The 13,019-nt window shown below is 50.7% G+C and overlaps 1 protein-coding gene across 4 annotated transcripts in view; it reads right to left on the bottom strand.

The window, feature by feature from the left end:
• Window positions 1-7,645: 7,645 nt before the first annotated feature.
• The window catches only part of srpk2 (SRSF protein kinase 2), a 45,982-nt gene continuing 40,608 nt past the window's right edge, over window positions 7,646-13,019 (bottom strand). The window contains exons 12-16 of one of the 4 annotated variants that reach the window (XM_058985476.1): window positions 12,880-12,987; window positions 11,771-11,840; window positions 10,984-11,076; window positions 10,637-10,729; window positions 7,646-8,111 (exon numbers count right to left, since the gene is read on the bottom strand). In XM_058985476.1, coding sequence (XP_058841459.1) covers window positions 7,927-8,111; window positions 10,637-10,729; window positions 10,984-11,076; window positions 11,771-11,840; window positions 12,880-12,987 — 549 coding nt within the window. In that variant the 3' untranslated portion in view covers window positions 7,646-7,926. The other 3 variants (XM_058985478.1, XM_058985477.1, XM_058985479.1) reach the window with 3 other exon arrangements.

The following is a 13,019-nucleotide window of genomic DNA, read 5'->3' as shown; positions in this document are numbered from 1 at the left end:
ACACTGATGCAGTGTGTGCAGTCATCTGATAAGATCACACTATGATGCAGTGTGTGCAGTCATCTGATATGATCACACTGTGATGCAGTGTGTGCAGTCATCTGATAAGATCACACTGTGATGCAGTGTGCAGTCATCTGATATGATCACACTGTGATGCAGTGTGTGCAGTCATCTGATATGATCACACTGTGATGCAGTGTGTGCAGTCATCTGATAAGATCACACTGTGATGCAGTGTGTGCAGTCATCTGATAAGATCACACTGTGATGCAGTGTGTGCAGTCATCTGATAAGATCTCGCACTGTGATGTAGTGTGTGCAGTCATCTGATAAGATCACACGGAGATGCAGTGTGTGCAGTCATCTGCTATCTCGCACTGTGATGTAGTGTGTGCAGTCATCTGATAAGATCACACTGTGATGCAGTGTGTGCAGTCATCTGATAAGATCACTGTGATGTAGTGTGTGCAGTCATCTGATAAGATCACACTGATGTAGTGTGTGCAGTCATCTGATAAGATCACACTGTGATGCAGTCATCTGATATGATCACACTGATGTAGTGTGCAGTCATCTGATAAGATCACACTGTGATGCAGTGTGTGCAGTCATCTGATAAGATCACACTGTGATGCAGTGTGTGCAGTCATCTGATAAGATCACACTGTGATGCAGTGTGTGCAGTCATCTGATATGATCACACTGTGATGTAGTGTGTGCAGTCATCTGATAAGATCACACTGATGTAGTGTGTGCAGTCATCTGATAAGATCACACTGTGATGCAGTGTGTGCAGTCATCTGATATGATCACACTGTGATGTAGTGTGTGCAGTCATCTGATAAGATCACACTGTGATGCAGTGTGTGCAGTCATCTGATATGATCACACTGATGTGTGTGCAGTCATCTGATAAGATCACACTGATGTAGTGTGCAGTCATCTGATAAGATCACACTGTGATGCAGTGTGTGCAGTCATCTGATAAGATCACACTGTGATGTAGTGTGTGCAGTCATCTGATAAGATCACACTGATGTAGTGTGTGCAGTCATCTGATAAGATCACACTGTGATGTAGTGTGTGCAGTCATCTGATATGATCACACTGTGATGTAGTGTGTGCAGTCATCTGATAAGATCACACTGTGATGCAGTGTGTGCAGTCATCTGATAAGATCACACTGAAGCAGTGTGTGCAGTCATCTGATATGATCACACTGATGTAGTGTGTGCAGTCATCTGATAAGATCACACTGTGATGCAGTGTGTGCAGTCATTTGATATGATCTCGCACTGTGATGTAGTGTGTGCAGTCATCTGATAAGATCACACTGAGATGCAGTGTGTGCAGTCATCTGATAATATCTTGCACTGTGATGCAGTGTGTGCAGTCATCTGATAAGATCACACTGAGATGCAGTGTGTGCAGTCATCTGATATGATCACACTGAGATGCAGTGTGTGCAGTCATCTGATATGATCACACTGTGATGCAGTGTGTGCAGTCATCTGATATGATCACACTGTGATGCAGTGTGTGCAGTCATCTGATATGATCACACTGTGATGCAGTGTGTGCAGTCATCTGATAAGATCACACTGTGATGCAGTGTGTGCAGTCATCTGATAAGATCACACTGTGATGCAGTGTGTGCAGTCATCTGATATGATCACACTGTGGGCGTCACAGCCTGAAACATTTCCAAAGGGGGGCCCAGCAAAAAAAAGTTTGAGAACCCTTAGTGTAAAGAATCATGAGGCCACATTCCAGCTCTAAATCTGGCAGTGCAATCTGTAGCAGAATTATTGAACTTGGACGGTTTAATATACTGGTCGTACTGGACAGTGTAAGTGGGTTCTGCTGTGTCCAAGCACTCCTGGACTTCTCTCTATATCTATCTATCTCTCTCTATCATTTATACAGCGCCCTTCATGTGTTCACATGGCAGAGCGCTTCACATAAAAAGAACAAAAGGACAGTTCTGAGCACATGGGTTTTCAGTAGCCGACCATAAGAAAGAGTTGAGTCTGCATGTCGGATTTCACCTGGGAGGGCATTCCAGGCTTCTGGGGCATACCAGCAGAAAGCTCTGGAGCAGAATGTTTTGAGATTAGCTTGGGGATCTGTAGCATTCCTGCGCTAGCCTCTATATCAGGGGTGGCCAACCCTGGTCCTGAAGAGTCACAATGCAGCAAGGTTTACAGTAATCCTTATCATCCATTTCTAAAGACTTGGAACAATTGCATTCTGACTAGTTAAGCAGGAATTATTTCAATTTAACTAGTAATGTGTTCAATTGAGTAATTTAGAGATAATTTGGAATAAAAACCTGAACAGCCTGCAGCTCTCCAACACTAGAGCCGACCCCTCCTGATTTAATTGAACACTAACTTGCTAAATTGATCAGCAACTTATATTGTTCAGAAATGGATGATTTCAGGGTTACCTATAAAGCCTGCTGGACTGTGGCTCTCCGGGACCTGGGCTGGCCACCCCTGCTCTATATGTATGTAACTCGGTCCAAGTGCCTTGTTTCTGTCACCTTCAAGTGTGTTCTTGTGCTCACAATGTCCTGTTGAAATATAGTGTCATGTAGCAGTGTGACAAGGCGAGGCACTCCGAGACGAGGCACTCTTTCTAGAACAGCAATATCCTTTTTGTAACAAGGTGACCAGAACTGAACACAATATTCTAGATGAGTTTGGGTCAGATCATTTCTCTGAGCAGTGCAGCCAGTGGATCTCTCCATGTGTTTGGCATGGAGAAAGCGCAATAGACTTGGAGTTTGAACACCTTGAATTTAATTTCACATACCTGGCTTTTCAGTGTTGAAAGAACTTGTCCTGATGATGACCTGTTTCACGCCAGTGTTTCTGCACAAAGCCATGTTTAAACTGGCATCTGATCTGTTCTGTGTGTTATTGTGCGTTCAGTACTGTTCTGTTCGTTGTGCACGTGGTTTCTAAGTGAGTGTTACTGTGCGTTCAGTACTGTTCTGTTCGTTGTGCACGTGGTTTCTAAGTGAGTGTTATTGTGCGTTCTTCAGTTCTGTTCTGTTCGTTGTGCACGTGGTTTCTAAGTGAGTGTTATTGTGCGTTCTTCAGTACTGTTCTGTTCGTTGGGCACGTGGTTTCTAAGTGAGTGTTACTGTGCGTTCTTCAGTACTGTTCTGTTCGTTGGGCACGTGGTTTCTAAGTGAGTGTTATTGTGCGTTCTTCAGTACTGTTCTGTTCGTTGGGCACGTGGTTTCTAAGTGAGTGTTATTGTGCGTTCTTCAGTACTGTTCTGTTCGTTGGGCACGTGGTTTCTAAGTGAGTGTTATTGTGCGTTCTTCAGTACTGTTCTGTTCGTTGGGCACGTGGTTTCTAAGTGAGTGTTATTGTGCGTTCTTCAGTACTGTTCTGTTCGTTGGGCACGTGGTTTCTAAGTGAGTGTTATTGTGCGTTCTTCAGTACTGTTCTGTTCGTTGGGCACGTGGTTTCTAAGTGAGTGTTATTGTGCGTTCTTCAGTACTGTTCTGTTCGTTGGGCACGTGGTTTCTAAGTGAGTGTTATTGTGCGTTCTTCAGTACTGTTCTGTTGGTTGTGCACGTGGTTTCTAAGTGAGTGTTATTGTGCGTTCTTCAGTACTGTTCTGTTCGTTGGGCACGTGGTTTCTAAGTGAGTGTTATTGTGCGTTCTTCAGTACTGTTCTGTTCGTTGGGCACGTGGTTTCTAAGTGAGTGTTATTGTGCGTTCTTCAGTACTGTTCGGTTCGTTGGGCACGTGGTTTCTAAGTGAGTGTTACTGTGCGTTCAGTACTGTTCTGTTCGTTGGGCACGTGGTTTCTAAGTGAGTGTTATTGTGCGTTCTTCAGTACTGTTCTGTTTGTTGGGCACGTGGTTTCTAAGTGAGTGTTATTGTGCGTTCTTCAGTACTGTTCTGTTCGTTGGGCACGTGGTTTCTAAGTGAGTGTTATTGTGCGTTCTTCAGTACTGTTCTGTTCGTTGTGCACGTGGTTTCTAAGTGAGTGTTATTGTGCGTTCTTCAGTACTGTTCTGTTCGTTGGGCACGTGGTTTCTAAGTGAGTGTTATTGTGCGTTCTTCAGTACTGTTCTGTTCGTTGTGCACGTGGTTTCTAAGTGAGTGTTATTGTGCGTTCAGTTCTGTTCGTTGTGCACGTGGTTTCTAAGTGAGTGTTATTGTGCGTTCTTCAGTACTGTTCTGTTCATTGTGCACATGGTTTCTAAGTGAGTGTTATTGTGCGTTCAGTACTGTTCTGTTCGTTGTGCACGTGGTTTCTAAGTGAGTGTTATTGTGCGTTCTTCAGTACTGTTCTGTTCGTTGTGCACGTGGTTTCTAAGTGAGTGTTATTGTGCGTTCTTCAGTACTGTTCTGTTCGTTGGGCACGTGGTTTCTAAGTGAGTGTTATTGTGCGTTCTTCAGTACTGTTCTGTTCGTTGGGCACGTGGTTTCTAAGTGAGTGTTATTGTGCGTTCTTCAGTACTGTTCTGTTCGTTGGGCACGTGGTTTCTAAGTGAGTGTTATTGTGCGTTCTTCAGTACTGTTCTGTTCGTTGTGCACGTGGTTTCTAAGTGAGTGTTATTGTGCGTTCTTCAGTACTGTTCTGTTCGTTGGGCACGTGGTTTCTAAGTGAGTGTTATTGTGCGTTCTTCAGTACTGTTCTGTTCGTTGTGCACATGGTTTCTAAGTGAGTGTTATTGTGCATTCAGTACTGTTCTGTTCGTTGGGCACGTGGTTTCTAAGTGAGTGTTATTGTGCGTTCAGTACTGTTCTGACTCTTTATTGTGCATGTTATTTACCTGGTTAATCACTACAATTAAGTACTGCCCTTTTTTGTAAGCAGGTCAGTTGTAGCAATCAGCTCGTTTCCTAGCTGTGGCATGAGCCCCAGCTTGCACTGAAACGCAGCAGGGCTCGGGTGTGGGTTCTGGTGCGGTACTGTATAAGGCACGAGACCCAGCTTGCACTGAAACGCAGCAGGGCTCGGGTGTGGGTTCTGGTGCGGTACTGTATAAGGCACGAGACCCAGCTTGCACTGAAACGCAGCAGGGCTCGGGTGTGGGTTCTGGTGCGGTACTGTATAAGGCACGAGACCCAGCTTGCACTGAAACGCAGCAGGGCTCGGGTGTGGGTTCTGGTGCAGTATTGTACTGTGCAGCCAGTTTGAGTCCAGCTCTCACACGACTCCATGCGTCTCCTGGACTCCTCTTTCCTCACTGACAACAGAACACATGACAGGCAGGTCCTGCACCTCCCCGCACACTGAATTCCAGAATCCTGTCAACGAGCTCCCTTTAAGAACAAAGCTCCAGCCTGTCAGCGTTTGGTTTCAACTTCAATTTATTAAATCTGTCAATGAAAACCACAAAGAAAGAGTCGCCGTCTCTGTGTGTGTCAGGATGAACGGACGGCATGGCTGAAAGAGTGACAGCAGGAGAGTCTGCTGTGAGATGTGTCATTCAGATTACTAGCATTCATATTATTACTATTATTAGTAGTATTATTATTGCAAATAGTTTAATTGATCACACACATTCCAGTGAGCAGCACAGTTCATAGAGGGGGAGGGCAAAATAAACCCCCGAAACAGTGCATTAGACAAACAGGAGCACCTCAACGCACACACATTACTGTCACAACACCAGAGATTTCATTTAGAAATATTTCACCATCTAGGTTATTGCAAAAATAGGCAAATGGACAATTGGAATGAGGGAGAGTTGAGGGGGATTCAAAAGGGTGGGTGACAATCAGGAGCCACTCCCCCGCGCACTAGAGGGCGCTACGCTGCCAGCAGACACGCTCCAGGAATGCAGTTTAACATCATGAAAAAATAATATCTATATACAACACTACAAAGACCAGGGCACCGTGACTCCCCGACAGTTACAAAGACCAGGGCACCGTGAACCCCTGCCACAGGTACAGACCAGGGCACCGTGAACCCCTGACACAGGTACAGACCAGGGCACCGTGAACCCCTGCCACAGGTACAGACCAGGGCACCGTGAACCCCTGACACAGGTACAGACCAGGGCACCGTGAACCCCTGACACAGGTACAGACCAGGGCACCGTGAACCCCTGACACAGGTACAGACCAGGGCACCGTGAACCCTTGACACAGGTACAGACCAGGGCACCGTGAACCCCTGACACAGGCACAGACCAGGGCACCCTGAACCCCTGACACAGGCACAGACCAGGGCACCGTGAACCCCTGAACCCATGACACAGCTACAGACCAGGGCACCGTGAACCCCTGACACAGGCACAGACCAGGGCACCCTCCTTGTAATGTTACTGGGTGGCATGGAATGCAATGTGTGTGTAACGGGGCAATGAGAAGAACACTGTGCCACAGATTGAGGGCTCTTGAAAACCCCTCACCCTTCAGCTTCACATCACGTACAAACTTGTATTTTTTCAATATTATCTCTTTGTTAACTTTACAAGAAAGGAAAATAAAATACCATACAAAGGATTTTTTTGTGTGACAAAATAGCAGCTCTACACATACAAAATGTTATTTGTCATCATGCTCCATTTAGTCAATGTAGACCCACCTCTGCTGTAATACAAGATTGCCAGAGCCACTCACCGGGGCGGGGCGGGAGGCAGGGGGAGGAGCAGAGGAGGGGGGAGCGGTAAGGGGCGGAGGGGGGCAGGGGGGCAGGGGAGCGGGCCACATACACACACACACACTGTGCACAGCCAGCACGGCTCTGGTTTGGAATGGTCTATAAAGAGCGGGCTGCAGCTGCAGTACACCTCAGAACTACCAGAGGGCTCAATCTGGTAAAGCTGCTTGCAGGCCAGAGCTCTGCAATCCGCAATCGCAGGCAAGGAGCAGACAAGCGAAACCCGACCTCCCCAGCACTGCATCTGCGTGGCAGAGAGAGCAGCACACATCAGCTCTGCCTCTACCTGTCTCAGTGGCAGTGAGAGGAAAGCACAAGATATACAGTTTAACAGGAAGACAGAGACCCATCCTGCTCCGACTCAGGAGCTGAGTGGAGGGGCTGTGTGTGAGAGAGAGACCCGTCCTGCTCCGACTCAGGAGCTGAGTGGAGGGGCTGTGTGTGAGAGAGAGACCCGTCCTGCTCCGACTCAGGAGCTGAGTGGAGGGGCTGTGTGTGAGAGAGAGACCCGTCCTGCTCCGACTCAGGAGCTGTGTGTGTGAGAGACCCGTCCTGCTCCGACTCAGGAGCTGTGTGCGAGAGAGACCTGTCCTGCTCTGACTCAGGAGCTGAGTGGAGGGCTGTGTGTGTGTCCTCCCCCCTCTCCCCTTTAGCGTGTTGCCGTTTCCCTTTTGTTCAAATGGAAAGTCAAATGGCATCACAGAATTGTGTGTATGCTCTGCTTTGCCGTGATCGAGGTCAGAAACCGGTAACAGCCCCATTCAAATGCAGGCAATACCAGGAACATGCAAACGCAGTTTATGATTCCTGGTCCTGTGGAAAAGCGTGCTCTCTGTGATCCACCCACTGCCCCTCCACCTCACTGTCTGCCACACTGCAGGATTTAATACATTATCAGCTAAAATATCCATAAATAGTTACAAAAACTGTCAAAAACACTTGGGAAAATTATTTTCTTTGTTAACTAGGTTCAGAAAACGGACACTTCTTTGTTGGGTTCTTTTTTTTTTTTTTTTTTAGCGCACGCACACAACACAAGACACACAGAGACAGAGAGAAAACCAAGTGAGCCTGTTTAAAATGTCAGAGAGGGGTGGGAGTGCCGCCCCCCTCACAACTCCCTTCCCCTCCAGCACGCCGTGCACAGGAACGAGAGTTAGACTGGAAAGTGAGGATGGCTGTCCGGCTCCGCTCAGGATGCGTGTGTGTGTGTGGTTTGGGGGGGCAGGGCGTGTCTCTCAGAAGCAGGGTCGGGCCCCTGCCTCAGGGGGGCTGCTGCTAGGAGCTGAGCCAGGGGTGGGTGAGGCACTCCCCTGCCGACGCCCTCTTCTCCGGCACCAGCTCCAGCATGGGCTGCAGGAAGTCGGTGAAGTGGGCCGCCTGCTCGGCCGGCCAGCCGTACTTCTCCAGCAGCACGTCGAACAGGCTCCACGGCTTCAGCTTGGTGATGTGCCGCAGCTCCCCTGCTCAAGCAGAGAGACCGGTGTTAGAGAGAGACAGAGACAGAGACAGAGAGAGAGAGAGACACACACACACAAACACAGAGAGACACACACACACACACAGACAGACAGACAGACAGACAGACAGAGGCACACACACAGACAGACAGACAGACAGACAGACAGAGACACACACACACACACACACACACACAGAGACAGACAGACAGACAGAGGCACACACACACACACACACAGACAGACAGACAGACAGACAGACAGAGGCGCACACACACACACACACAGAAAGACAGAGAGAGAGCGAGCAGCTCAGAAGAGAGTCCCCTCAGCCAGCTGGTCCTGAAGCTCACCGAGCTGAACAACACTGACATCAGTCAGCTTCAGGACAGCACTGCAAAAACAATTCCAATTAGTGTCAACCAAATTACAAAACACCTGAAACACTCCTATCTGGACCATTGGGATGCAAACACTAAAACACAAAACAAACTGTAGTGCTGTCGGACCCTACATAGAAATGACACCCTGGCAGAATACCAGGTAACTCTCAGAAACACAAAGCAGAGGCAGATCCTGACCAAATACCGGCTCAGTGACCACAACCTGGCCACTGAAAAAGGCTGACACAGGCAAACCCTGCTGTGGGAAGACAAACACACAGCCATACTGGCTGCTCAATACATGGTGACCTGTCATAGCCTGAGGGACAAACAGCAAACACTGTTTAATATAGGAGGGATGGAGGGAGTTATTCAATATAGAGGAAGGAGGGATACTGTTTAATATTAAAAGATGTTTTCTCTGTCTTTGAAGGTCTGTGATTGAAGGGTGTTCAGGGTGACGGTCTGTGATTGAGGGGTGTTCAGAGTGGTCTGTGATTGAGGGGTGTTCAGGGTGGCGGTCTGCGATTGCGGGGTGTTCAGAGTGGTCTGTGATTGAGGGGTGTTCAGAGTGGTCTGTGATTGAGGGGTGTTCAGGGTGGCGGTCTGTGATTGAGGGGTGTTCAGAGTGGTCTGTGATTGAGGGGTGTTCAGAGTGGTCTGTGATTGAGGGGTGTTCAGTGGAGGTCTGTGACTGAGGGGTGTTCAGAATGGTCTGCGATTGAGGGGTGTTCAGAGTGGTCTGTGACTGAGGGGTGTTCAGAGTGGTCTGCGATTGAGGGGTGTTCAGAGTGGTCTGTGACTGAGGGGTGTTCAGAGTGGTCTGTGATTGAGGGGTGTTCAGAGTGGTCTGTGATTGAGGGGTGTTCAGAGTGGTCTGTGACTGAGGGGTGTTCAGAGTGGTCTGTGATTGAGGGGTGTTCAGAGTGGTCTGTGACTGAGGGGTGTTCAGAGTGGTCTGCGATTGGGGGGGTGTTCAGAGTGGTCTGCGATTGGGGGGTGTTCAGAGTGGTCTGTGATTGAGGGGTGTTCAGGGTGGCGGTCTGTGATTGAGGGGTGTTCAGAGTGGAGGTCTGTGATTGAGGGGTGTTCAGAGTGGTCTGCGATTGGGGGGTGTTCAGAGTGGAGGTCTGTGATTGAGGGGTGTTCAGAGTGGAGGTCTGTGATTGAGGGGTGTTCAGAGTGGAGGTCTATGATTGAGGGGTGTTCAGAGTGGAGGTCTATGATTGAGGGGTGTTCAGAGTGGAGGTCTATGATTGAGGGGTGTTCAGAGTGGAGGTCTGTGATTGAGGGGTGTTCAGAGTGGAGGTCTGTGATTGAGGGGTGTTCAGAGTGGAGGTCTATGATTGAGGGGTGTTCAGAGTGGAGGTCTATGATTGAGGGGTGTTCAGAGTGGAGGTCTATGATTGAGGGGTGTTCAGAGTGGAGGTCTGTGATTGAGGGGTGTTCAGAGTGGTCTGTGACTGAGGGGTGTTCAGAGTGGTCTGTGATTGGGGGGTGTTCAGAGTGGTCTGCGATTGGGGGGGTGTTCAGAGTGGTCTGCGATCGGGGGGGGTGTTCAGAGTGGTCTGCGATTGAGGGGTGTTCAGAGTGGTCTGTGACTGAGGGGTGTTCAGAGTGGTCTGCGATTGGGGGGTGTTCAGAGTGGTCTGTGATCACGCACACCACTGTAGAGAGACAGCAGCTGGCCAAGCCGATCAGGCCTCCTCCTTGCAGTGAGGCACAGACTGGGAATAAGGGACTAATAATAACTGAACAATAGAGCAGAAGGGCACTGAGGGGCAAGGGGTGTTTTAGGCGTTTTGCAAACAAGGATGGCAATAAAGTGGAAAGAACTGTTCCTGCTCCTGCGGAGCAAACAAACCAGAAACATGAAGTGATGCAGCTTCACTGGTAGGGCTGAGGCACAGGGAATACTGCACGGGTTCACAGACACTGAGCTGTTATGGGGAGACTAGAGGACCCGTGTACTGCTTATAGCAGCAGCACACAGATCAGAAGGAGCTGGTTACGCAGCAAAGGGAAGATCAGGAGAGGAGGCTGCTTCAGGTGCATTAACAGAGCATCACCCAGACCACACCCGCCCTCCCCAGCACCGACACAGGAGTGGAAGGAAGGAGGGGAGGCCAGCAGGAATACGGTTACCTTTCTTGGTGAAAAACTCCTTGGCATATTTCCCAGATATAGCAAACTTTCGGGGGAGTTTTCCCAGCAGTTCAATGATCAATGCAATGTGATCTGCATTAAGAACATTGCCAACAAAACAAAACAGTGACAGTTTATTCAGGACGCAGCATGCAACACCGTACAGGCCTGGCGGGCAGACAGGACAGGAGGGAGAGCGACAGGCTGGCCAGCCTCCAAACCAGCACTCGGTACTGGGCCACTTAAACCCTTCTGCTGGGGCAAGTGAGTGGCTGGTTGGCTGGCCCTGCGCACAGCGCCCGGTCCTGTCTGCCCCTCGGCACCTTCATCAAAAGAACAGGGTCTACCTCTGCGGTTGAAGAACTCCCGGGAATATTTTCCGGACAGAGCAAAGTGCCGTGGGATACTGCCTAGCAGCTCAATGATGTGTGCTATGTGGTCTATGGAGGAGAGAGAACAGGCACCGAGGGAGGGAGGGAAAGGATGGGACAAAACAAGGAAAGTGGAAAGAAACCAGAATTAGTCCAAAACTGGGAGAGATGCAGATCCCAGCGATGTCAGCAGCAGCAGCAGAGCCAGCATGCACCTGCAGAGGAGAGGAGAGGAGAGGAGAGTCACGCAGTGTTAGTGAGGCACCACTGGGGGGCGAGAGAGAGCAGTGATAGGGCCAGAGCAGGACAACAGTGTGCAGGAGGGACCCAGGAGCACAGCGCAGGATAGTGGCCAGGGTGGCTCCCAGCTCAGCGTGTCCACCACAGCAGCGGTCAGAAGCAGAGACACAGAGGGGTCAGCAACCAGCCTGGCAGGAGAAGAACTTCACAGGTTCCTGCTGAAAGGTCTGAGAGAGGGGGGTGGGGGGAGAGAGAGAGAGAGAGAGACAGAGAGAGAGACAGAGAGACAGAGGTGGTGTGGGGTGGGGTAGGAGGATTCTGAACCATAGGGGACATCAGCATCCAGGTTTGTGTTTCAGCCAGTCACTACGTCTGCATGGCTCAAGTACTTGGAATCTGTAGTAGAACTTGTTTACACAGCAGGTGGGATACGCATCCAGAGCACACTCAGTATGATGGGGGTGTGTGTGTATAGTAGATAAATGTACATCGATTCAGAAATGGCAGAGAGCTGCACACTCACCTTCGTCCCTGGAGTAGTCTTCTCCAGAGTGAGGCTCAAACAGGTAATCTCCTGTCGCCAGCTCAAATGCCTGAGAGAGAGAGAGAGAGAAAGAAAGAAAGAAAGAAAGAGAAAGATCATTAAAAGCTGGAAGCTACAGGAGTGCTCACTGCAGTAACTGAAATGAGCCAAATTCCTGAACGCCACTCTAACCCCAGGGTCTTCTCAAACTGGGGCTTCCTACTCCTCACCACGCAGTTCATACTGGCTTCTCAACCACACCGTTCTGCTGTGAGGAGGGGTGTTTGCCTCCATTCCCATGCAGAGGTTCGTCCTGTCTGTGCTCCCTGCTCCCCTGACTCTGTGCGCCCTCCTGCCCCCCTGACTCTCTGTGCCCCCCCTGCTCCCCTGACTCTGTGCGTCGCCCTGCTCCCTCCCCTGACTCTGTGCACACCCCTGCTCCCCTGACTCTGTGCGCCCTGCTCCCCTGACTCTGTGCGCCCTGCTCCCCTGACTCTGTGCGCCCTGCTCCCCTGACTCTGTGCGCCCTGCTCCCCTGACTCTGTGCCGCCCTGCTCCCCTGACTCTGTGCCGCCCTGCTCCCCTGACTCTGTGCCGCCCTGCTCCCCTGACTCTGTGCTGCCCTGCTCCCCTGACTCTGGCCGCCCTGCTCCCCTGACTCTGTGCCGCCCTGCTCCCCTGACTCTGTGCCGCCCTGCTCCCCTGACTGTGCCGCCCTGCTCCCCTGACTCTGTGCCGCCCTGCTCCCCTGACTCTGTGCCGCCCTGCTCCCCTGACTCTGTGCGCCCTGCTCCCCTGACTCTGTGCCGCCCTGCTCCCCTGACTGTGCCGCCCTGCTCCCCTGACTCTGTGCCGCCCTGCTCCCCTGACTCTGTGCCGCCCTGCTCCCCTGACTCTGTGCACCCTGCTCCCCTGACTCTGTGCCGCCCTGCTCCCCTGACTCTGTGCGCCCTGCTCCCCTGACTCTGTGCCGCCCTGCTCCCCTGACTCTGTGCCGCCCTGCTCCCCTGACTCTGTGCCGCCCTGCTCCCCTGACTGTGCCGCCCTGCTCCCCTGACTCTGTGCCGCCCTGCTCCCCTGACTCTGTGCGTCCTGCTCCCCTGACTCACCATGCAGGCGGTGCTCCAGATGTCCGCGGGCGTGCTGTAGCCGGCTCCAATCAGAACCTCGATAGAGCGGTACTGCCGGGTCTGGATGTCCTCAGTGAAGTGCTTGTGCTGGAACAGGAGAGAGATGCACGCGATCAGCA

This window comes from Acipenser ruthenus, chromosome 14 (assembly GCF_902713425.1).
Source record: "Acipenser ruthenus chromosome 14, fAciRut3.2 maternal haplotype, whole genome shotgun sequence".
NCBI classification, from domain to species: Eukaryota; Metazoa; Chordata; class Actinopteri; order Acipenseriformes; family Acipenseridae; genus Acipenser; species Acipenser ruthenus.
This window is presented reverse-complemented; position numbering and strand designations above follow the sequence as displayed.